The sequence below is a fragment of the Eurosta solidaginis genome, chromosome 5, assembly GCF_040869045.1.
Source record: "Eurosta solidaginis isolate ZX-2024a chromosome 5, ASM4086904v1, whole genome shotgun sequence".
Classification (NCBI taxonomy): Eukaryota; Metazoa; Arthropoda; class Insecta; order Diptera; family Tephritidae; genus Eurosta; species Eurosta solidaginis.
The window spans coordinates 13858830-13885582 of record NC_090323.1 but is presented as its reverse complement, the minus strand read 5'-3'; the positions used below and the strand labels follow the sequence as shown (position 1 = coordinate 13885582).

At 34.6% G+C, this 26753-nt stretch overlaps 1 protein-coding gene and 1 non-coding gene across 8 annotated transcripts in view; both read left to right on the top strand.

Moving 5' to 3' along the window:
- LOC137253893 (organic solute transporter alpha-like protein) overlaps positions 1 to 25495 on the top strand; it is a 62693-nt gene extending 37198 nt beyond the window's left edge. For all 7 annotated transcript variants that reach the window (XM_067791491.1, XM_067791487.1, XM_067791489.1 and 4 more), the window contains 5 exons: positions 17817 to 18088; positions 18160 to 18641; positions 22062 to 22187; positions 24018 to 24144; positions 24217 to 25495. In XM_067791491.1, the coding sequence (XP_067647592.1) occupies positions 17902 to 18088; positions 18160 to 18641; positions 22062 to 22187; positions 24018 to 24144; positions 24217 to 24317 (1023 nt within the window). In that variant the 5' untranslated portion in view covers positions 17817 to 17901 and the 3' untranslated portion in view covers positions 24318 to 25495. The remainder of the gene's footprint in view (positions 1 to 17816; positions 18089 to 18159; positions 18642 to 22061; positions 22188 to 24017; positions 24145 to 24216) is intronic.
- TRNAM-CAU (transfer RNA methionine (anticodon CAU)) lies at positions 21923 to 21995 on the top strand. The gene has a single exon. It is a non-coding gene; the product is annotated as a tRNA-Met (tRNA).
- Positions 25496 to 26753: the final 1258 nt, after the last annotated feature.

The following is a 26753-nucleotide window of genomic DNA, read 5'->3' as shown; positions in this document are numbered from 1 at the left end:
CTTATCAGTCAGCCAATCAAATATGTATTTTACTATCTCACCGCAAAAGTCAACCAATGATGTCGTCTTTGCGATAACTATCACCAATAAAGCACAATTGAACCCCTTCAATTTGATATATGTATGCTCTTGCATTATTTTCGCTTAAGTTCTTACCCAAATAAACGAAATAGGCCCTTCTAGGTCTCGTAATAATATCCACCAACAGTACCGTGCCTGTCAAGGCCCAAAGACTTCTTTGATGACACAGGAAACTTCGTCTTGCTGCTTTTTTCGCCTCTTTTTACAAGTCGGAGAAGATCAATCTTAGTCGTGTTTATTAGAGCCAGTGATATATACATCATCGCCATGAAATGATTATAACTAGCGACATGATAAAGAAATCGTACATCTGGAGTCGCTGTGTGGAATGGATCACAGGTCTGACAGCGCTGGTGGTGTTGCTCAACGTCATTTGGCTAAGCAGCATAAAGTTTGTAGGGGTTTTGTTGTTATTGAAAAAAACTTAACTGAGGCTAACATTAGTATTGGTACTAACCCGGTAGCTATGGAAACGGTTTTTTGACACCTTAGTCCTTTGGCTCTGTATATTTTAGCACACTCTTATGACAGGCACGCCAACCGCGGGAGTATTCGAAGCCTAAGTTAGTAGTCTACTCCAGTAAATCGGGTATCATAAAAATCTTGGTAGTTGGTTTTGCCATCCGCCTTACTATTTTGCGAGGAGGAATAGCCATAGCTGAAGCACGATCTGTACGTCGGTTACCGGGAAACCATTTCCATTCCTGCACGAACTCTTCGTAATCTTGAAACCATATTTTTTCCTGCGAGTTTTCTGCTAATATTTCGGTATTAAATATCTTAGAGCTATTGCAAACTTTGTTAAGTTTAGACTCTTAGGAAGAGTGGGCATGGTCTTTAACCGATTTTGATTATCTTCACTCAGTCTATATAATATGTCAAGGGTAGTGTCTCTGTCAGATTTAAAGTAATATCTTTAATGGCTTGTTAAACTTCCAAATCTTCTTCTTCTAATTTTTCAATAATCTGATTTTTTCCATTTTTCAAAATTTTCGATATCGAAAAAGTGGGCATAGTTATCGTCGGATTTCGCTCATTTTCAATAGCAAGCTATTCTGGGTCCAGATAAGCGCGTATACTTTGGTGAAGATATCTCAATATTTGCTCAAGTTATAGTGTTAACGAACGAACAGGCGGGCAGATGGATATGGCTTAATCAAATAATTTTTCTATATTGATGATTTTGATATATGGAAAACTATATCTATTTCGATTCCTTTATACCTGTACAACCAACCGTTATCCAATTAAAGTTATAATACCCTCTGTATAAGTACAGCTGGGTATAAAAATTTAAGATTGCTTCTGTTTCAAGCATTTTCCTCTGTTACGAAGGCAATTAAAATTTAATCTTTTTTGGCATGAAACTCAGGATAATAAATTTATTTACTTCCATTCAAAACATTGTTTGAAGCAATACTTTTCAAAATCAATAACAAAATAATAGTTATTTTAGGAGAGTAGTACTTACATAAACGTTCATTAAAGTTTCGCACGGAAATCTTACCCTTACGAAATTTATTATACTCAGCTGAGCAGAGCTCACAGAGTATATTAACTTTGCTCGCATAACGGTAATCCATAACGGCATAGACTAATCGAGATAGATATAGACTTCTATATATCAAAATGATCTGGGCGAAAAAACAAATTTTTATTTAGCTATGTCCGTCCGTCCGATATCGAAAATTTCGAAAAACCGAAAAAGTGCGATAATTCATTACCAAAAACGGATAAAGTGATGAAGCTTGGCAGGTGGGGTGACCTTATGACGTAGAATAGAAAATTTTTAAAATTTTGGACAATGGGCGTGGAAACGCCCACTTTTGAAAGAAGGTAATTTGAAAGTTTTGCAAGCTGTAATTTGGCAGTCATTGAAGATATTATGATGAAATTTGGCAAGAGCGTTACTCCTATTCCCATATGTGGGCTAAATAAAAATTAGCAAAATCGGATGACGAACACGCCCACTTTTAAAAAAAAATTTTTTTTAAGTCAAATTTTAACAACATTTTACAGTATATAAGTAAAATATGTCAACATTAAACTCCAGTAATGATATGGTGCAACAAAATACAAAAACAAAAGAAAATTTAAATTTGGGCGTGGCTCCGCCCTTTTTCATTTAATTTGTCTAGGATACTTTTAATGCCATAATTCGAACAAAAATTTACCAATCCTTGTGAAATTTGGCAGGGGCATAGATTCTATGACGATAACTGTTTTATGTGAAAATCGGCGAAATCGGTTGAAGCCACGCCCAGTTTTTATAGACAGTCGACCGTCTGTCCTTCCGTTCGGCCGCTAACACGATGACTTGAGCAAAAATCGATATATCTTTACTAAACTTAGTTCACGTACTTATCTGAACTCACTTTATATTGGTATAAAAATGGCCGAAATCCGGCTATGACCACGCCTACTTTTCGCTATCGAAAATTACGAAAAATGAAAAAATGCCATAATTCTATAGCAAATATGAAAAAAGGAATGAAACATTGTAATTGGATTGGTTTATTGACGCAAAATATAACTTTAGAAAAAACTTTGTAAAATGGGTGTGACACCTTCCATATTAAGTAGAATAAAATTAAAAAGTTCTGCAGGGCGAAATCAAAAGCCCTTGGAATCTTGGCAGGAATACTGTTCGTGGTATTATATATATATAAATAAATTAGCGGTACGCGACAGATGATGTTCTGGGTCACCCTGGTCCACAGTTTGATCGATATCTCGAAAACGCCTTCACATTTACAACTACGAGCCACTCCCTTTTAAACCCCTCATTAATACCGTTAATTTGATACCCATATCGTGCAAACGCATTCTAGAGTCACCACTGGTCCACCTTTATGGCGATATCTCGAAAAGGCGTCCACCTATAGAACTAAGGCCCACCCCCTTTAAAAATACTCATTAACACCTTTCATTTGATTCCCATATCGTACAAGCACATTCTAGAGTCACGCCGGGTCCACTTTTATGGCGATATCCCGAAATGGCGTCCACCTATAGAACTATGGCCCACTCTCTTTTAAAATACTCTTTAATACCTTCCATTTTATACCCATGTTATACAAATACATTCCAGGGTTTCCCTAGGTTCATTTTCCTACATGGTGATTTTCCCTTATTTTCTCCCCAAAGCTCTCAGCTGAGTTGTAATGTTCAGTTACACCCGAACTTAGCTTTCCTTACTTGTTATACCTTTCATGAAAATGAAATGGTATATTAATTTCGTCACGAAACCGAAAATTGTAAGTCCTTAAAGGAAAATAGATAGACCCACCATTAAGTATACCGAAATAATCAGGTTGAAGAGCTGAGTTGTTTTAGCCATGTCCGTCTGTCCGTCTGTCCGTCTGTCCGTCTGTCCGTCTGTCTGTTTGTATGCAAACTAGTCCCTCAATTTTAGAGATATCTTGATAAAAGTTGGTGAGCAGGTGTATTTGGGTGTCCGATTAGACATTTGTCGGAACCGACCGGATCGGACCACTATAGCATATATCCTCCATACAACCGATTTTTCAGAAAAAGAGGATTTTTGTAATATCTTACCCAATTTAACAGATTGAAGCTTCAAACTTCACCATATACTTTCGTATATTGAACATATTGTTGCCTGAAAAAATGTATGAGATCGGTCGTATATATAGTATATATCCCCCACAACCGATTGTTCAGATAAGGAACTTTTCGTAATTACTGCCTTATTTTAAGAGCTAGAGGCTTCAAATTTCAGCGAATGCTTACGTATATAGCATATATTGTTGTCTGAAAAAATCATAAAGATCGGTGGTATATATAGTATATATATGGTGGTATATATAGTATATATATATAGTATATATATATATAGTATATATATTTTCGCAAATTTTAGCCCCATTTTAACAGATAGAAGCTTCAAATTTCACCGAATATTTACTTATATAGCATATATTGTTGTCTGAAAAAATCATAGAGATCGGTTGTATATATAGTATATATCTCATACAACCGATTGTTCAGATAAGAAACTTTTCGCAATTTCTACCCCATTTTAACAGCTATAAGCTTCAAATTTCACCGATTGCTTACGTATATAGCATATATTGTTGTCCGAAAAAATCATAGAGATCGGTTGTATATATAGTATATATCTCATACAACCGATTGTTCAGATAAGAAACTTTTCGCAATTTCTACCCCATTTTAACAGCTAGAAGCTTCAAATTTCACCAACTGCTTACGTGTATAGCATATATTGATGTCTGAAAAAATCATTGAGATCGGTGATATATATAGTATATATCTCATACAACCGATTGTTCAGATAAGAAACTTTGCGCAATTTCTGCCCCGTTTTAACAGTTAGAAGCTTCAAATTTCACAAAATGCTTTCGTATATAGCATATATTGTTGTCTGAAAAAATCATAGAGATCGGTGGTATATATATTATATACTTCATATAAACTGTCATATTGACCCCTTTTTTACGGCTAGAAGCTTCAAGATTCATCAAATTTCATCAAATAGTTACGTTTACGTCATATATTTTTGAAATACGTGATTCGTAGCCATAGTTTTTACATGCAGACCACAAAAAACGTGAAGCTTTGCATCCTCACACAGATTACCTACCTATTTTTTATACCTTTCATGAAAATGAAATGGTATATTAATTTCGTCACGAAACCGAAAATTGTAAGTCCTTAAAGGAAAATAGATAGACCCACCATTAAGTATACCGAAATAATCAGGTTGAAGAGCTGAGTTGTTTTAGCCATGTCCGTCTGTCCGTCTGTCCGTCTGTCCGTCTGTCCGTCTGTCTGTTTGTATGCAAACTAGTCCCTCAATTTTTGAGATATCTTGATAAAAGTTGGTGAGCAGGTGTATTTGGGTGTCCGATTAGACATTTGTCGGAACCGACCGGATCGGACCACTATAGCATATATCCTCCATACAACCGATTTTTCAGAAAAAGAGGATTTTTGTAATATCTTACCCAATTTAACAGATTGAAGCTTCAAACTTCACCATATACTTTCGTATATTGAACATATTGTTGCCTGAAAAAATGTATGAGATCGGTCGTATATATAGTATATATCCCCCACAACCGATTGTTCAGATAAGGAACTTTTCGTAATTACTGCCTTATTTTAAGAGCTAGAGGCTTCAAATTTCAGCGAATGCTTACGTATATAGCATATATTGTTGTCTGAAAAAATCATAAAGATCGGTGGTATATATAGTATATATATGGTGGTATATATAGTATATATATATAGTATATATATATATAGTATATATATTTTCGCAAATTTTAGCCCCATTTTAACAGATAGAAGCTTCAAATTTCACCGAATATTTACTTATATAGCATATATTGTTGTCTGAAAAAATCATAGAGATCGGTTGTATATATAGTATATATCTCATACAACCGATTGTTCAGATAAGAAACTTTTCGCAATTTCTACCCCATTTTAACAGCTATAAGCTTCAAATTTCACCGATTGCTTACGTATATAGCATATATTGTTGTCCGAAAAAATCATAGAGATCGGTTGTATATATAGTATATATCTCATACAACCGATTGTTCAGATAAGAAACTTTTCGCAATTTCTACCCCATTTTAACAGCTAGAAGCTTCAAATTTCACCAACTGCTTACGTGTATAGCATATATTGATGTCTGAAAAAATCATTGAGATCGGTGATATATATAGTATATATCTCATACAACCGATTGTTCAGATAAGAAACTTTGCGCAATTTCTGCCCCGTTTTAACAGTTAGAAGCTTCAAATTTCACAAAATGCTTTCGTATATAGCACATATTGTTGTCTGAAAAAATCATAGAGATCGGTGGTATATATATTATATACTTCATATAAACTGTCATATTGACCCCTTTTTTACGGCTAGAAGCTTCAAGATTCATCAAATTTCATCAAATAGTTACGTTTACGTCATATATTTTTGAAATACGTGATTCGTAGCCATAGTTTTTACATGCAGACCACAAAAAACGTGAAGCTTTGCATCCTCACACAGATTACCTACCTATTTTTTATACCTTTCATGAAAATGAAATGGTATATTAATTTCGTCACGAAACCGAAAATTGTAAGTCCTTAAAGGAAAATAGATAGACCCACCATTAAGTATACCGAAATAATCAGGTTGAAGAGCTGAGTTGTTTTAGCCATGTCCGTCTGTCCGTCTGTCCGTCTGTCCGTCTGTCTGTTTGTATGCAAACTAGTCCCTCAATTTTTGAGATATCTTGATAAAAGTTGGTGAGCAGGTGTATTTGGGTGTCCGATTAGACATTTGTCGGAACCGACCGGATCGGACCACTATAGCATATATCCTCCATACAACCGATTTTTCAGAAAAAGAGGATTTTTGTAATATCTTACCCAATTTAACAGATTGAAGCTTCAAACTTCACCATATACTTTCGTATATTGAACATATTGTTGCCTGAAAAAATGTATGAGATCGGTCGTATATATAGTATATATCCCCCACAACCGATTGTTCAGATAAGGAACTTTTCGTAATTACTGCCTTATTTTAAGAGCTAGAGGCTTCAAATTTCAGCGAATGCTTACGTATATAGCATATATTGTTGTCTGAAAAAATCATAAAGATCGGTGGTATATATAGTATATATATGGTGGTATATATAGTATATATATATAGTATATATATATATAGTATATATATTTTCGCAAATTTTAGCCCCATTTTAACAGATAGAAGCTTCAAATTTCACCGAATATTTACTTATATAGCATATATTGTTGTCTGAAAAAATCATAGAGATCGGTTGTATATATAGTATATATCTCATACAACCGATTGTTCAGATAAGAAACTTTTCGCAATTTCTACCCCATTTTAACAGCTATAAGCTTCAAATTTCACCGATTGCTTACGTATATAGCATATATTGTTGTCCGAAAAAATCATAGAGATCGGTTGTATATATAGTATATATCTCATACAACCGATTGTTCAGATAAGAAACTTTTCGCAATTTCTACCCCATTTTAACAGCTAGAAGCTTCAAATTTCACCAACTGCTTACGTGTATAGCATATATTGATGTCTGAAAAAATCATTGAGATCGGTGATATATATAGTATATATCTCATACAACCGATTGTTCAGATAAGAAACTTTGCGCAATTTCTGCCCCGTTTTAACAGTTAGAAGCTTCAAATTTCACAAAATGCTTTCGTATATAGCATATATTGTTGTCTGAAAAAATCATAGAGATCGGTGGTATATATATTATATACTTCATATAAACTGTCATATTGACCCCTTTTTTACGGCTAGAAGCTTCAAGATTCATCAAATTTCATCAAATAGTTACGTTTACGTCATATATTTTTGAAATACGTGATTCGTAGCCATAGTTTTTACATGCAGACCACAAAAAACGTGAAGCTTTGCATCCTCACACAGATTACCTACCTATTTTTATACCTTTCATGAAAATGAAATGGTATATTAATTTCGTCACGAAACCGAAAATTGTAAGTCCTTAAAGGAAAATAGATAGACCCACCATTAAGTATACCGAAATAATCAGGTTGAAGAGCTGAGTTGTTTTAGCCATGTCCGTCTGTCCGTCTGTCCGTCTGTCCGTCTGTCCGTCTGTCCGTCTGTCTGTTTGTATGCAAACTAGTCCCTCAATTTTAGAGATATCTTGATAAAAGTTGGTGAGCAGGTGTATTTGGGTGTCCGATTAGACATTTGTCGGAACCGACCGGATCGGACCACTATAGCATATATCCTCCATACAACCGATTTTTCAGAAAAAGAGGATTTTTGTAATATCTTACCCAATTTAACAGATTGAAGCTTCAAACTTCACCATATACTTTCGTATATTGAACATATTGTTGCCTGAAAAAATGTATGAGATCGGTCGTATATATAGTATATATCCCCCACAACCGATTGTTCAGATAAGGAACTTTTCGTAATTACTGCCTTATTTTAAGAGCTAGAGGCTTCAAATTTCAGCGAATGCTTACGTATATAGCATATATTGTTGTCTGAAAAAATCATAAAGATCGGTGGTATATATAGTATATATATGGTGGTATATATAGTATATATATATAGTATATATATATATAGTATATATATTTTCGCAAATTTTAGCCCCATTTTAACAGATAGAAGCTTCAAATTTCACCGAATATTTACTTATATAGCATATATTGTTGTCTGAAAAAATCATAGAGATCGGTTGTATATATAGTATATATCTCATACAACCGATTGTTCAGATAAGAAACTTTTCGCAATTTCTACCCCATTTTAACAGCTATAAGCTTCAAATTTCACCGATTGCTTACGTATATAGCATATATTGTTGTCCGAAAAAATCATAGAGATCGGTTGTATATATAGTATATATCTCATACAACCGATTGTTCAGATAAGAAACTTTTCGCAATTTCTACCCCATTTTAACAGCTAGAAGCTTCAAATTTCACCAACTGCTTACGTGTATAGCATATATTGATGTCTGAAAAAATCATTGAGATCGGTGATATATATAGTATATATCTCATACAACCGATTGTTCAGATAAGAAACTTTGCGCAATTTCTGCCCCGTTTTAACAGTTAGAAGCTTCAAATTTCACAAAATGCTTTCGTATATAGCATATATTGTTGTCTGAAAAAATCATAGAGATCGGTGGTATATATATTATATACTTCATATAAACTGTCATATTGACCCCTTTTTTACGGCTAGAAGCTTCAAGATTCATCAAATTTCATCAAATAGTTACGTTTACGTCATATATTTTTGAAATACGTGATTCGTAGCCATAGTTTTTACATGCAGACCACAAAAAACGTGAAGCTTTGCATCCTCACACAGATTACCTACCTATTTTTTATACCTTTCATGAAAATGAAATGGTATATTAATTTCGTCACGAAACCGAAAATTGTAAGTCCTTAAAGGAAAATAGATAGACCCACCATTAAGTATACCGAAATAATCAGGTTGAAGAGCTGAGTTGTTTTAGCCATGTCCGTCTGTCCGTCTGTCCGTCTGTCCGTCTGTCCGTCTGTCCGTCTGTCTGTTTGTATGCAAACTAGTCCCTCAATTTTTGAGATATCTTGATAAAAGTTGGTGAGCAGGTGTATTTGGGTGTCCGATTAGACATTTGTCGGAACCGACCGGATCGGACCACTATAGCATATATCCTCCATACAACCGATTTTTCAGAAAAAGAGGATTTTTGTAATATCTTACCCAATTTAACAGATTGAAGCTTCAAACTTCACCATATACTTTCGTATATTGAACATATTGTTGCCTGAAAAAATGTATGAGATCGGTCGTATATATAGTATATATCCCCCACAACCGATTGTTCAGATAAGGAACTTTTCGTAATTACTGCCTTATTTTAAGAGCTAGAGGCTTCAAATTTCAGCGAATGCTTACGTATATAGCATATATTGTTGTCTGAAAAAATCATAAAGATCGGTGGTATATATAGTATATATATGGTGGTATATATAGTATATATATATAGTATATATATATATAGTATATATATTTTCGCAAATTTTAGCCCCATTTTAACAGATAGAAGCTTCAAATTTCACCGAATATTTACTTATATAGCATATATTGTTGTCTGAAAAAATCATAGAGATCGGTTGTATATATAGTATATATCTCATACAACCGATTGTTCAGATAAGAAACTTTTCGCAATTTCTACCCCATTTTAACAGCTATAAGCTTCAAATTTCACCGATTGCTTACGTATATAGCATATATTGTTGTCCGAAAAAATCATAGAGATCGGTTGTATATATAGTATATATCTCATACAACCGATTGTTCAGATAAGAAACTTTTCGCAATTTCTACCCCATTTTAACAGCTAGAAGCTTCAAATTTCACCAACTGCTTACGTGTATAGCATATATTGATGTCTGAAAAAATCATTGAGATCGGTGATATATATAGTATATATCTCATACAACCGATTGTTCAGATAAGAAACTTTGCGCAATTTCTGCCCCGTTTTAACAGTTAGAAGCTTCAAATTTCACAAAATGCTTTCGTATATAGCATATATTGTTGTCTGAAAAAATCATAGAGATCGGTGGTATATATATTATATACTTCATATAAACTGTCATATTGACCCCTTTTTTACGGCTAGAAGCTTCAAGATTCATCAAATTTCATCAAATAGTTACGTTTACGTCATATATTTTTGAAATACGTGATTCGTAGCCATAGTTTTTACATGCAGACCACAAAAAACGTGAAGCTTTGCATCCTCACACAGATTACCTACCTATTTTTTATACCTTTCATGAAAATGAAATGGTATATTAATTTCGTCACGAAACCGAAAATTGTAAGTCCTTAAAGGAAAATAGATAGACCCACCATTAAGTATACCGAAATAATCAGGTTGAAGAGCTGAGTTGTTTTAGCCATGTCCGTCTGTCCGTCTGTCCGTCTGTCCGTCTGTCCGTCTGTCTGTTTGTATGCAAACTAGTCCCTCAATTTTTGAGATATCTTGATAAAAGTTGGTGAGCAGGTGTATTTGGGTGTCCGATTAGACATTTGTCGGAACCGACCGGATCGGACCACTATAGCATATATCCTCCATACAACCGATTTTTCAGAAAAAGAGGATTTTTGTAATATCTTACCCAATTTAACAGATTGAAGCTTCAAACTTCACCATATACTTTCGTATATTGAACATATTGTTGCCTGAAAAAATGTATGAGATCGGTCGTATATATAGTATATATCCCCCACAACCGATTGTTCAGATAAGGAACTTTTCGTAATTACTGCCTTATTTTAAGAGCTAGAGGCTTCAAATTTCAGCGAATGCTTACGTATATAGCATATATTGTTGTCTGAAAAAATCATAAAGATCGGTGGTATATATAGTATATATATGGTGGTATATATAGTATATATATATAGTATATATATATATAGTATATATATTTTCGCAAATTTTAGCCCCATTTTAACAGATAGAAGCTTCAAATTTCACCGAATATTTACTTATATAGCATATATTGTTGTCTGAAAAAATCATAGAGATCGGTTGTATATATAGTATATATCTCATACAACCGATTGTTCAGATAAGAAACTTTTCGCAATTTCTACCCCATTTTAACAGCTATAAGCTTCAAATTTCACCGATTGCTTACGTATATAGCATATATTGTTGTCCGAAAAAATCATAGAGATCGGTTGTATATATAGTATATATCTCATACAACCGATTGTTCAGATAAGAAACTTTTCGCAATTTCTACCCCATTTTAACAGCTAGAAGCTTCAAATTTCACCAACTGCTTACGTGTATAGCATATATTGATGTCTGAAAAAATCATTGAGATCGGTGATATATATAGTATATATCTCATACAACCGATTGTTCAGATAAGAAACTTTGCGCAATTTCTGCCCCGTTTTAACAGTTAGAAGCTTCAAATTTCACAAAATGCTTTCGTATATAGCATATATTGTTGTCTGAAAAAATCATAGAGATCGGTGGTATATATATTATATACTTCATATAAACTGTCATATTGACCCCTTTTTTACGGCTAGAAGCTTCAAGATTCATCAAATTTCATCAAATAGTTACGTTTACGTCATATATTTTTGAAATACGTGATTCGTAGCCATAGTTTTTACATGCAGACCACAAAAAACGTGAAGCTTTGCATCCTCACACAGATTACCTACCTATTTTTTATTTTATATTTATCTTAAAAATCGTTTAGATATGTTCAAATTTCACCAAATGCTTACGTGTATAGCATATATTGTTGTCTGAGAAAATCATAGATACCGGTGGTATATATAGTATATATCCCATACAACCGATTGTTCAGATAAGAAACTTTGCGCAATTTCTTCCCCATTTTAACAGTTATAAGCTTCAAATTTCACCGATTGCTTACGTATATAGTATGTATTGTTGTGTCAAAAAATCATAGAGATCGGTGATATATATAATATATATATGATGGTATATATAGTATATATTTTTTACGATTTCGGCCCCATTTTAACAGCTAGAAGCTTCAAATTTCACCAACTGTTTACGTGTATAGCATATATTGATGTCTGAAAAAATCATTGAGATCGGTGGTACACATAGTATATATCTCATACAACCGATTGTTCAGATAAGAAACTTTGCGCAATTTCTGCCCCGTTTTAACAGTTAGAAGCTTCAAATTTCACAAAATGCTTACGTATATAGCATATATTGTTGTCTGAAAAAATCATAGAGATCGGTCGTATATATATTATATACTTCATATAAACTGTCATTTTGACCCCTTTTTTACGGCTAGAATCTTCAAAATTCATCAAATTTCATCAAATAGTTACGTTTTCGTCATATATTTTTGAAATACGTGATTCGTAGTCATAGTTTTTACACGCAGACCACAAAAAACCTGAAACTTTGCATCCTCACACAAAGTACCTACCCGTTTTTATACCTTTCATGAAAATGAAATGGTATATTAATTTCGTCACGAAACCGAAAATTGTAAGTCCTTAAAGGAAAATAGATAGACCCACCATTAAGTATACCGAAATAATCAGGTTGAAGAGCTGAGTTGTTTTAGCCATGTCCGTCTGTCCGTCTGTCCGTCTGTCCGTCTGTCCGTCTGTCTGTTTGTATGCAAACTAGTCCCTCAATTTTTGAGATATCTTGATAAAAGTTGGTGAGCAGGTGTATTTGGGTGTCCGATTAGACATTTGTCGGAACCGACCGGATCGGACCACTATAGCATATATCCTCCATACAACCGATTTTTCAGAAAAAGAGGATTTTTGTAATATCTTACCCAATTTAACAGATTGAAGCTTCAAACTTCACCATATACTTTCGTATATTGAACATATTGTTGCCTGAAAAAATGTATGAGATCGGTCGTATATATAGTATATATCCCCCACAACCGATTGTTCAGATAAGGAACTTTTCGTAATTACTGCCTTATTTTAAGAGCTAGAGGCTTCAAATTTCAGCGAATGCTTACGTATATAGCATATATTGTTGTCTGAAAAAATCATAAAGATCGGTGGTATATATAGTATATATATGGTGGTATATATAGTATATATATATAGTATATATATATATAGTATATATATTTTCGCAAATTTTAGCCCCATTTTAACAGATAGAAGCTTCAAATTTCACCGAATATTTACTTATATAGCATATATTGTTGTCTGAAAAAATCATAGAGATCGGTTGTATATATAGTATATATCTCATACAACCGATTGTTCAGATAAGAAACTTTTCGCAATTTCTACCCCATTTTAACAGCTATAAGCTTCAAATTTCACCGATTGCTTACGTATATAGCATATATTGTTGTCCGAAAAAATCATAGAGATCGGTTGTATATATAGTATATATCTCATACAACCGATTGTTCAGATAAGAAACTTTTCGCAATTTCTACCCCATTTTAACAGCTAGAAGCTTCAAATTTCACCAACTGCTTACGTGTATAGCATATATTGATGTCTGAAAAAATCATTGAGATCGGTGATATATATAGTATATATCTCATACAACCGATTGTTCAGATAAGAAACTTTGCGCAATTTCTGCCCCGTTTTAACAGTTAGAAGCTTCAAATTTCACAAAATGCTTTCGTATATAGCATATATTGTTGTCTGAAAAAATCATAGAGATCGGTGGTATATATATTATATACTTCATATAAACTGTCATATTGACCCCTTTTTTACGGCTAGAAGCTTCAAGATTCATCAAATTTCATCAAATAGTTACGTTTACGTCATATATTTTTGAAATACGTGATTCGTAGCCATAGTTTTTACATGCAGACCACAAAAAACGTGAAGCTTTGCATCCTCACACAGATTACCTACCTATTTTTTATTTTATATTTATCTTAAAAATCGTTTAGATATGTTCAAATTTCACCAAATGCTTACGTGTATAGCATATATTGTTGTCTGAGAAAATCATAGATACCGGTGGTATATATAGTATATATTCCATACAACCGATTGTTCAGATAAGAAACTTTGCGCAATTTCTTCCCCATTTTAACAGTTATAAGCTTCAAATTTCACCGATTGCTTACGTATATAGTATGTATTGTTGTGTCAAAAAATCATAGAGATCGGTGATATATATAATATATATATGATGGTATATATAGTATATATTTTTTACGATTTCGGCCCCATTTTAACAGCTAGAAGCTTCAAATTTCACCAACTGTTTACGTGTATAGCATATATTGATGTCTGAAAAAATCATTGAGATCGGTGGTACACATAGTATATATCTCATACAACCGATTGTTCAGATAAGAAACTTTGCGCAATTTCTGCCCCGTTTTAACAGTTAGAAGCTTCAAATTTCACAAAATGCTTACGTATATAGCATATATTGTTGTCTGAAAAAATCATAGAGATCGGTCGTATATATATTATATACTTCATATAAACTGTCATTTTGACCCCTTTTTTACGGCTAGAATCTTCAAAATTCATCAAATTTCATCAAATAGTTACGTTTTCGTCATATATTTTTGAAATACGTGATTCGTAGTCATAGTTTTTACACGCAGACCACAAAAAACCTGAAACTTTGCATCCTCACACAAAGTACCTACCCGTTTTTTATTTTATATTTATCTTAAAAATCGTTAAGGTATGTAGATCTGTTCACTATATATTTCTTATCTTATACATCCGATTATTCGGAGATTACGAACGGGATAAGATTATTGTTCAGCCCCATTCATGAAAGGTATGAAGTCTTCGGCACAGCCGCAGACAGTCCCGTTCTTACTTGTTTTTGTATTGCATTTAACACTCAATTTATTTGCCAAAAATAATTGAGATTTCCTTTGATATGGTTGCTTAGCAATAAAAATATATTTATTGTATTTTCTTAGAGTATTATATGTGTTATTTATTTGATTCATTGCTTTGTATTTTCAAGCCAACATATTAGGATAACATACAAGCACATACGTCATATGTAGAGATATGAGTCCTTATATATTTAATGACTCTCGATTAAATTAAGTTATCAAAGCAATTTAAAATACAAATTTGTTTAAAGTAAGCTAACATCAAAGGTTTAATGTATATTGCACGTAAATATATGAGACTGCCACACTTTATATATACAAAAGTTTTAGCAACGTAGAACTTCGAGAATCGTAACAATATCTCACCGACTCAAGGTCATTTCAGTTGTTTACCAACGAAACTCTTTCATTCTTCTCTCTTTTTCTCTCTTCATTCTACTCTTGAAACTTGGAGTTTGATTCGATGCCCAATCTGAAGCTTAAGCAGAAATTAAAACGCCAAAATCGGATGGAAACAGATTCGAAGCAATAACCGAACCCAAATCTGGGAGCAAATTAGTAATCTGAACCTAAGTCAAATTTTTAAATCGAAACTGGAACGAAGATAGAAATAAAAGCCCCAAGTCAATTCGAAACTCATTTTGAAATCAAAACTGAAGGCGAAAGTGGAAAGCTATAACAAAAATCGGAGCTAAGAGCAAATGGAAATCGATGACGACACTGGAACCGAAATCAGTGGTGCCACCTCTGAAAGCGAATTCGAAACAAAATACAAATAATATTCCTAACTGAAAAAGTACTCTTGTCCGGATGGGGGTTCAAAACTGGAATTTAAATCGAATTCGAGGCTGCAGTTGCAGCCGCAATCGAAGACTTAGCTGGTTATGGCTTAGGTTGTAGTGTCGGTTTCAATTCATTTTACCACCTTGTGACATTGCACAATACTCGGCTGGATATTGTACTCATGGCGGAACCACACAATTTGGCAGCATGGTGTTATACGTACAAATATAAATACAGATTACATGTCCTTTGTTTTTGTAAATGGGTGGACTAATGTCAAAATCGTACTGCGCCGGAAGTTGAAGTGTCACATCATATTAATAAGAGTGCAAATCAGCTGACTTCCGGCTGTCATCTGTTCCTGGTTTCGCCGTAATTTTACCAAACCATTTTTTTGAAGATAGGTGCATAAGCAAAAAAGTTATTTGCTCGTAGTTCAGCGTAACTTTATATCTACCGCCGTCGACTAACATAAAAAAAGTATGTTGGCGGCCATGGACAAGCGATATAACATTAAAAAGATAAATAAGGTACAGCAAGCAGTCTTCTGAGGAGTAGCAGAAGCTGTAAGGTCATATCCAAGAGACACACTTTATTAAATCCTAAACCAACTGCTATTGAGCCTTCACATACGTTGTGAATCTGACTGTTGGAGCTCGAGACTGCGGGGTCACAGGGTCTAGGGCCGTTAGCAGCTGCAAGAGATCGCTTCATGCCGCAGCTAATTTTACAAACATAATGCTTTTATGCGTTCTACCAGTTTTGGTTTCTTCGGTTCTACCTTAGAAGTGTTGTCGTTTTTCGATCGGCTACTCTTTTGAGAAAAGTCACTTGGAGAGTTGGCTTGGAACTGCTCTATGGAACTCCTTGGATCCATTGGGTCTTTCGTTTCGGATTTTATCCAGCATACACCCAACTTTTTGATATTTAGTTTTGCGTATTTTGCATAATGTCTTTTTTCTTCTTCTTGTCCCATCTATAAGTAGAACATCCTTTCATTTGTAACTATGGTAGAAGAAAGAATTTACGCTGCGCCATGTGGCTGGTACTGCCTGGGGCTTGATTTGACGATGTTACAGCTTGTGTTCTAGGGGTACTAAGGATGATGCTCCTTAGAACGCCTGGATTCTTCGCTTGGCTAAAGGCGATAAGAGTGTCCTCGTCTGACTCCGTGACGTCTGGAATAGGACCCTTGTAGTTCGTGGCGTATAGTAGTGCATCCGTAGTCCGTGGTTGTTGTAATTGTATTGCTTGCTGTCGTTTGTGTTTCTTTCATTAGTAAGTTTGCTTATATTTAACGAGTTTACATTTGGTCCTGAAAAGGATTGGTCACTCGTCCGTATAGCCAGCATGCCTTGAGAAGGCACTTATAAAACTGACCTTGTCTGGCATCGGGGGACCATTTGGGATCAGCTATTCATCCATCGCCCGGCTCCGTTGATATCTTAGATTAAATAGGTGTTAATACGCCTATCCTATCATTCGTCACATTCACGGAGGATAGGATTAAGAAACCACTGGGCTTGTCTACCGTATCCCATGGATGAAGCGATTCATAGGCTTTATTCTAAATTCACCGCGATCTGTATTTGTTTCCTTGTTCGAAAGATGCCGCAAGCTGCCGATTAAGAAACCCAGGGCAAAGACATACCAATATGTACAGTATCAGCCAAAGTCGTTAATCCAAGCAGAGAGAACTTACGAGCTCTCACGACTAGGTACTATAAGGGAAATTATTTTCTGCATATGCACCCATTTCACACCCAACCCCGTATTGAAGACGTTCTAAGTGCTACCTATTCCTCAACGATTATCTGCTTCACACTATAATTATATTACTAAGAGATACTTTCGCTTATCTTAAGCGATCTACAAGAACTTATTTACCTCAGGCAAATAACGAGCCATAAATCGAAGCAAAAGTGTGCCACTGATAAAATATACATACATACAAAAGTATATATTTTAGTACATATGAATAATTTTTAACAGTCTGCTCATTAAATATTATTTTTTATTTACTTGCAGTTTGGCAAAGAATAAATGAAAAGGAACTGCGACAGAAGAAGATTTTCCATTTTAAAAAGAAAGAAGAGAAAGTAGAACATTGAAAATGGACGATAAAACTTCGCCTGCCCCAATAACAATGGTTGACACACCACCACAATTTCTCCATAGCGTTGACAGCGTATATGAACTCTCAGTGCCAGCGTTGAGCAATGAGGATTTCGAGAATCTTACGGAGAATAATATAACTCAAGGAATTTATGCATATCCCACTTTAACCGAATACTATATGAGTGAGTACAAAGCAACTTTAACCTTTTTTATAGAATGATAAAAATATTTACTTCCATTCCACTATTTGCAGATCCTACACCTTTTGTCACGATTTGCCTCTTCGTTTCCATCTTTATTGTTATGCTTAATATTTCCATATTTCTTACAACTGTTGCCAAACTGGGACAATGTTTACGTAAGCCATTACTAGGCCTTTCAATAGCTCTAGTCTCGCTTTATCCGCTAGTTAGCATTGCCGCACTTGTCAATTTACTTGTGCCACAAATTTGGTTTACTTGTCATACTGTCATGCATCTGTCATTTACTATTGGCGCGATTTTCTTCTATCGATTGTGTATGCATTATATTGGTTCCGAAGTTAGTTTTATTAAAGAGACAGATGGTATGGCTGTACCAATTAGAACACCACCATGCTGCTGTTGCTGCGTCTGCCTGCCGGGTGTTGTACCGACGCGAGGACGTTTTGTGGTGTTACGTTACATGGTGTTTCAAATGGTTTTCATACAAGGCAGTATTATGCTGGTGTTGAATGGAATCTTTTATAATGATATGGTAAGTTAATGGATGAGGTTTAAGGTGCATATTTATGGGACTTATTGAGCTCTATTTGATGTATAATCACGGTAAAATATTCCTGATCTAAAGAGCGGAAGTATGACTCGGCAAATGAAAGTAATAAGAAAATTCATTGGAAATCTCGTATTGCAATTACGTGATTCAATGGCCACTACGCTCAGAATCTCATGGAACTTTGAGGTGTCCATTGAGGACTGAACTCTTTGGGAAACAGGGGATAGATATACTGACTCTGCCTTAGAGTCTGGTTCACTTAAGAAGCAAAAGTTAATGACGGAAAAGCGGGAGCTGTAATCTATAGGACAAACTTCATGGAGCCGATAACAATGGTATTGCGGTGGAGAATCTCTATTGAGAGGATCATCCTCGAGGAGTATCCTCATTATATCAGACAGTCAAGTAGCCATGCTTGCCTTACATTCCCACACAACTACTTCTAAGTTAGTAAATGAATGAGTCCTTAATGATATGAGAGCCAAAAACCATGTTTTGTTAAGACGGGTTCATGGATTGGACATGAAGGTAATGAACAGGCAGGCTTTCCAGCTAAGCAGAGTGCTATAGCAACATTCTGTAGTTTAGAGACCGTCTACGGATTCACAAAGGCATACTTTAGGTAAAACATAAATACTTAGGAAACAATGTAGTTCATATATCACTAGATTGACTGCCCAGGCAAAAACAAGCCAAATTGCACAGTATTAGCCAAACTCATTAGTACATGCAGAGAGGACCTACGAACTCTCACTGCGTACTATAAGGAACACTGCAGCAGGCTAGGAGGCTTAGAATATACCCGCGGTAGGTATGCATGTCGTAAGAGGGACTAAAATACCCAAACGTTTGAAGGAGTTGTTTAGCGCAACCCTCTAAAGGATCTGCCAGCGCGGTTTATAGCTTCTCCAGCCCATTTGTCAACTTCACCTACCCGTGGCGAATCCTGTTCATTTAGCAGCGGAGGCTCTCGCGACCCCAAGCTCGTCATGAAAGTAGTGGGTTGGGGGCTGGAAGGCCTATAAGGTTCAATGTGTTCATATTAAACCGTTCTCGAAATGGTCGGGTTTGTGCCTTAATGGTGCTTGTTGGCTGAACCCAGCGGATCTATATCCGGCACAGGACAATCAACATCAATAGCACTCCCCAAAACCTTCGGGCAGTGTTTTTATCACTACAACAACAGGGGCACTGCAGTCTACGATTTTTTTTTTTATGATAGGCTTTTTTGACTAAAATTATTGTTCAATACGAGTTAGTGAAATTTTCTCACCTAAAAGTTTATGTACCTTTATAGCCACATACATCGTTTCTCATTAATTTATAATTTATTATTATATTTGCTTTCACACACCTTAAAACAACGCGCTAACCGTCAATATTTTTATACTCAGCTGAGCGGAGCTCGCAGAGTATATTAACTTTGTTGGCATAACAGTACCCCGTAACGGCATAAACTAATCGAGATAGATATAGACTTCTATATATCAAAATGATCTGGGCAAAAAAAGAAATTCATTTAGCCATGTCCGTCCGTCCGTCCGTCTGTCTGTCCGTGAACAAGATAATTTGAGTAAATTTTGAGGTATCTTGATGAAATTTGGTATGTAGGTTCCTGGGTACTCATCTCAGATCGCTATTTAAAATAAACGAAATCGGAATATAACCACGCCCAATTTTTCGATATCGAAATTTCGAAAAACGGAAAAAGTGCGATAATTCTTACCAAAGATGGATAAAGCGATGAAACTTGGTGGGTGGGTTGACCTTATGACGCAGAATAGAAAATTTTGTACAATGGGCGTGGCACCGCCCACTTTTAAAAGAAGGTAATTTAAAAGTGTTGCAAACTGTAATTTCGCAGTCGTTAAAGATATCATGATGAAGTGTGGCAGGAACGTTACCCCTGTTACTATACGTGTGCTAAATAAAAATTAGCAATATCGGATGATGAACACGCCCACTTTTAAAAAAAAAATTTTTTTTAAGTAAAATTTTAACAAAATATTTAATATCTTTACAGTATATAAGTAAATTATGTCAAAATGCAACTCCAGTAATGATATGATGCAACAAAATACGAAAATAAAAAAAATTTCAAAATGGGCGTGGCTCCGCCCTTTTTCATTTAATTTGTCTAGGATACTTTTAATGCCATAAGTCGAACAAAAATTTACCAATCCTTGTGAAATTTTGTAAGGGCATAGCTTCTATGACGATAACTGTTTTCTGTGAAAATGCGCGAAATCGGTTGAAGCCACGCCCAGTTTTTATACACAGCCGACCATCTGCCCTTCCGCTCGGCCTTTAACATGATAACTTGAGCAAAAATCGAAATATATTTACTAAACTTAGTTCACGTTCTTATCTGAACTCACTTTATCTTGGTATTAAAAATGGGCGAAATCCGACCATGACCACGCCCACTTTTTCGATATCGAAAATTTCGAAAAAGAAAAAAATGCCATAATTCTATACACAATACGAATAAAAGGATGAAAGATGGTGCTTGGTTTGATTTTTTGAAGCAAAGTCTACATAACTTTAGAAAAAACTTTGTAAAATGGGTGTGACACCTACCATATTAATTACAGCAAATTGCAAAAGTTCTGCAGGGCGAAATCAAAAGCCCTTGGAATCATCGCAGGAATACTGTTCGTGGTATTGTATATATAAACAAATTAGCGGTACCCGACAGATGATGTTCTGGGTCACCCTGGTCCACATTTTGGTCGATATCTCGAAAATGCCTTCACATATACGACTAGGGGCCACTCGCTTTTAAAACCTTCATTAATACCTTTCATTTGATACCCACGGCATACAAACACATTCCAGGGTTACCCTAGGTTCATTTTCGTAAATGGTGACTTTCCCTTATTTTGTCTCCACAGCACTCAGCTGAGTATGTAATGTTCGGTTACACGCCAACTTAGCCTTCCTTACTTGTTTTTAATATCAATAAAAATATTTATCTGGTAGACAGTCAAGCGCCACTGGCATTTTGTACTAATTGCCTGTCACAAAAACTGAATAAACAATACACACACATCAATCTTCCCACCCCTAATATTAGAACTGCTACGGGATCTCTATAAGTAGGTAGCTGTAGAACAAAAAAAAAACACAATCGCTACGAATACAATAATTGGCGTAAAATGCAACAACAAAATAAAATTTTATTTTTGCCCTGCAAAAATAAACAAATAAAATATACCCACAGTTCGTCGTTAAGTGCTATGTTGGACAGCATTGAATATACAGCCTCGGTGGCGCAGTAGGCAGCGCGTAAGTCTCATAATCTTAAGGTCGTGAGTTCGAGCCTCACCCGGGGCAGTTAATTTTTTGTTAATTAATTTTTTTGAAATTTTCTAAAAAATATTTAATTGCATTTTTTTACAGGAATTGTTCAACGATGTCCAACAGTACTTTTTGCCCTTCATTATCGCCTCGATATTACTCGGTATTTGGGGACTTAATATTACTGTACGTGCAGTGAATAATTTACATGCAGATTATAGTACAATGGTAAGTTATAAAAAAAAAATGTATAAAAAGTTTCGAATAAAATAAAAAGATATTTTCCAATCATAGAACACTTATGTGAATAGTTTTAAGCCATAGAATGAAAAAAATCTGTAGGCAGACATAGAACTCTACTACAAACAACGTGGAAAGTCCTACGTAGTGAAATTATAGTATAGCTTAAGCCCGACTTATAAAATCCCGAAAATTATAATATAGCTACGGGAAATCCAAACCATTCATTGTCGCCAAGACGCAATGTGGACACAAAAGCCCAACAAAATATGAAAATTTATTTGTTTCCATCGGTAATTCTTGGTTTTGTCTTATTGTCATTTGGCCTTGTGTGTATTTTGAACTGTCTGTATTTTATTGATATGAAAAGTTTCTTTTAATTTGAAAAGTTTCATTTGATTTAAAAAAAGTTTAATTTGAAATGCAAAAAGTTGTATTTGACTTGAAAAAAGTTTTATTTGATTAAAAGAAAGTTTCATTTGAACTGAAAACGTTATATTATGTCGATGGTCTTGACGGGATGTCTGAAAGTTTTCTGTCGGACAAGTTCTCCTTCTACACGCATGGTATTTCTTACCGATTTTACAAGAAAAATAAACGTAAAACAAGTACAACAGTAATGAAACATATGGTGCTAATATTTTAGAATTTAGTTATGGGGATCCGAGTTCCATTTAATTTTTTATATTTTACACCTTTCGTGTTTATTATTACTTGCAGCATAAATTTCAAATTTATTAATTAGAACTGTACCTAAAAGTGGCTAGAGGGGATCAACTCTATTTTCTTAAGCAATATTTGCCTGAGTCCCGCGTAAAAGAATATAACATAGGCAATTATTGCCCAAATGCAGACAAAAGAGATCAATCGCAGACTACTCTCTTAAGAAGTTAATCGCACGAGTTTTCGCAAAGTTTTTACGCTTGTCTTTTGTTTTCGGATTAATAGTTCTCCATATTTACATTTACAAAAATCTTGGCTTTTCAGCTCGCTTTACCACTAGCTACACTTATATGTTTATGAGTATGTCACTTTCCTTTGGACTAAGAGCTAGCTGCTTATTGCTTTTTATTATATCCCATCCCTTTAAATACATCCGTTGGCCGAGTGACTTATCCGGCTCTATAAAAGATAAACAGGTTTTAAAAATTACCCGGTTCTAAAAAGACCTCAAAAAAGTACTGAATTCTATAATGTAGCCGTTGTAAAAACAAATAGGGTCTAAAGAAGTAACCGGTTCTGAAAAGTTATCCGGTTCAAAAAATGCCCGGTTATAAAAAAAGTATCCAGTTCTAAAATATACCCGGTATGAAAAAGTATTCAGTTAAAAGAAAGTACTCTCAAGCTCTGGAAAAGTACCAGGTCTGCTAAATGTATCCGAAAAAGTACTTAGTTCTATCTAAAACAGGGCCCGGTTCTAAAAAATTACTCGGTTCTATAAAAGTAGCCGGTTAAAAGTATCAGGTTTAAATATTACCCGGTTCTATCAAAGTGCTCGATTCTAAAAGGTACCCGGATCCGAAAAAGCATACGGTTCTAAACAAAAAATAACCGGTTCTTAAAATAAGTGCTGGGACATTATATATTTGTCAATTATTTGATTTAATAGTATTATATCTAAAAAAATACGATTTTAAGTGAACAAAGAATAACATAGTTTCAAAAAAAACTAAAAACACGCTTTCCCAGCACATCGATCTAAAAAGTGTGTTTTTTTTTTTTTTTGCTTAAAAAAATATTTTCTCTTTACTCATAATTATATTTTTTAATTTATTTCTTAAAACTTATTTAATAAAGTTTTTTTTTGGTAATTTCCAGAAAAAAATGTTTTCCTTACAATTAATAATGTTACTATGTAAAGCGCAATATCTCATAATGTACCAACAATTAGATGAAATGGTTTTGGGTGGCGCATATCCCATGAATCACGTTATCTATAAACAAAGTAAGTGTTTGTGTTTAAAAAAAAATAAAAATGTTCGCAAATAACACTACTGATATTATTTTCTTCTTGCAGCCATCATTAATACTCTAATTTTAGTGGAAATGATTTTGTTGTCATTATTTGTGCAGAATGCCTACAAAACTCCAGTACAAATCGAAAATGATGAAAACTAAAAATACTTACTTCTATAAAATTTACAGATTCCTAATCAATCTAACTGATTCTTCTATTAACACAACTGATCTTACAGGTCATTTCAACAGCGAACAACATGCATTATGAGCAAATTTCAAAGAGAATTTTACGCTCACTGCGCTCTATACTTTGTACTTATGCATTCTGTGTACTATATGTATGCACATATTTACGTGTGTACATGGCGGCCGCCGTGGTGTGATGGTAGCGCGCTCCGCCTACCCCACCGAAGACCCTGGGTTCACACCCCCGGGCAAAGCAACATAAAAATTTCAGATATAAGGTTTTTCAATTAGAAGAAAATTTTCCTAAGCGGGGTCGCCCCTCGGCACTGTTTGGCAAAGCACTCCGAGTGTATTTCTGCCATGAAAAGATCTCAGTGAAAACTCATCTGCCTTGCAAATGCCGCAACATAGGTACTTTCGTACAAAGCTGTCGCAACAAATTTTTTTGTTCATTTGACTACTAAAACGGTAAATTGCGAATCGACGATTTGTGCGCAGTTGATTCCACATTTTGTTGCGATGGATAAAAATTTGACAAAAATTTCGGTTGAATTGATCCGTATTTCGGTTGATTTTACCAGTTTTTTCTTTCAGTGTAATAAGAGTTTTAAATACAAAAAAATCAATTTTTCTTCTTAATGAAAGGCCAGCAGTGCTTGTAGGACGATTATTAGCAAAATCATAATCCTGACACTTTTTTGTGAAATATTTGACAGTTCTTATGAAAAAAAATACAAACATGTATATATATGTAAATAGCTGAAAAGACCGCAAATAATTAAATAATTAGAGAAATGTGACAGAAAATAGTTTTTTTTTTATAGAATAATTTTAAAAACATATCTAAGTTAAAATGTTTTTCACGTAAAAGTACATGTTCTTTAAATATAAAAAAATGTTATAAGTATCTGCAAGACATAATTAGACAATTCACCAGGTCTTCTATTTGCCGTTTGTGGTATGCTTTAATAAAATTTTTTATTGGAGACCATGGCTACTGCTCAAGTCGTAAAATTTTATATGAATACGACACTCTAGTGAATTGCCCAAATAAGTTGTATATAAGTTTTAGCTTAATTTTGTAAATAAGCAAAAAAAAAAAAACTGTTCTTTATAATTCATAAGTTGTAGAATTTGATAGAAGTAATAAAAAGTAAGCCAATATTAATTTTTGTTTGCTTTTTAGAGGAGCCCAATTATCATATGCAACTCGCTGATATTTGAATTACAGCTAGGGAGTCGATCAGTTAGCGTTCGTCACAAATGTCAAAATTAATAGCATTTTTGTTCCTTGGGTGCCGTCTCAACTCATCAACATCTTTTAGCTTACTGGGTATAATCATGTTTTTTGGCTATTAAAAAACGATATCAAAATAACGATTGCCATACTAAAGGAAAAATTGTGAACCAAAAATTGGGATTCTTTTTATCTGCCTATTGATAAAGGATTCAAGGTAAGATTATGAGGTGGGTTTGGTTAAAGGCTGAGGTATGCTTAGTCAATCCAGAGTCGGGTGGAGGTCCCACTTCACCGACCTAAATAAATATACAGTAAATTTGTATACTTATTTCGAACACACACACCCATGCGGCTCTCAGGCTAGAATATCCACAATCTTGAATAGAGTAGAGAGAGATCATTATGTTTTGTAGGTAGTGTCGCCGAGAATATTACGATCTAAGGACGGCGTTTCTCTGCAGAGAAAGAGTACTAGCTAACGGTTGCTCTTAGCAGATGGTGATGACGGCGGTGAATGACGTTGGCTCCCGCCAAAGGATGATGACAGCGGTAGTGATGATCACGCCCGAAGAGGGAGTATTAAATGACGCTGGTTCTCACCAAAGAGCTATGACGGCGGTGGTGGCTAGACTCCGGGATGGGATGTCCAAGGATCGGGAAGGCAATGGTGGTTGTACCTAAGGCGAGCTCAAAGTCAGAACAATAATGTTTATGATAATTATTGTTTTTAAGTTTTCTAAACTTGAAAATTGTTTTTTATTTTTGGAATATTGGGTAGAAACTTGTGCAGACCACCTGCCATAGCAGCGCAGATAAATCCATAATCAACCAAAAATGTTTAGAAAAATGTATAAAAGTTTGCTAATTTTGTAAACATGATGCAAGAAAATCACGTGGGTCGATTTGGCCTCGCCAGGGGTAATAAATTTATAATTGCGAAAATAAATATGATATTTTATGTTATTAAAATGTTTCAATTTGTTATTGAAAAGTCATCGATAAATTATAAAGAAGCTATCGATATGTTATTGCAGTGTAAACAATTTGCTATCGTCATATTATCGGTTTGTTATCGACGACTCAACAGTTTTTTATGGAACAGATATCGATAAAAATTCATTTTTAAATCAATTACTCATCTGTAAACTATTGATAACAAGCCGATGAGA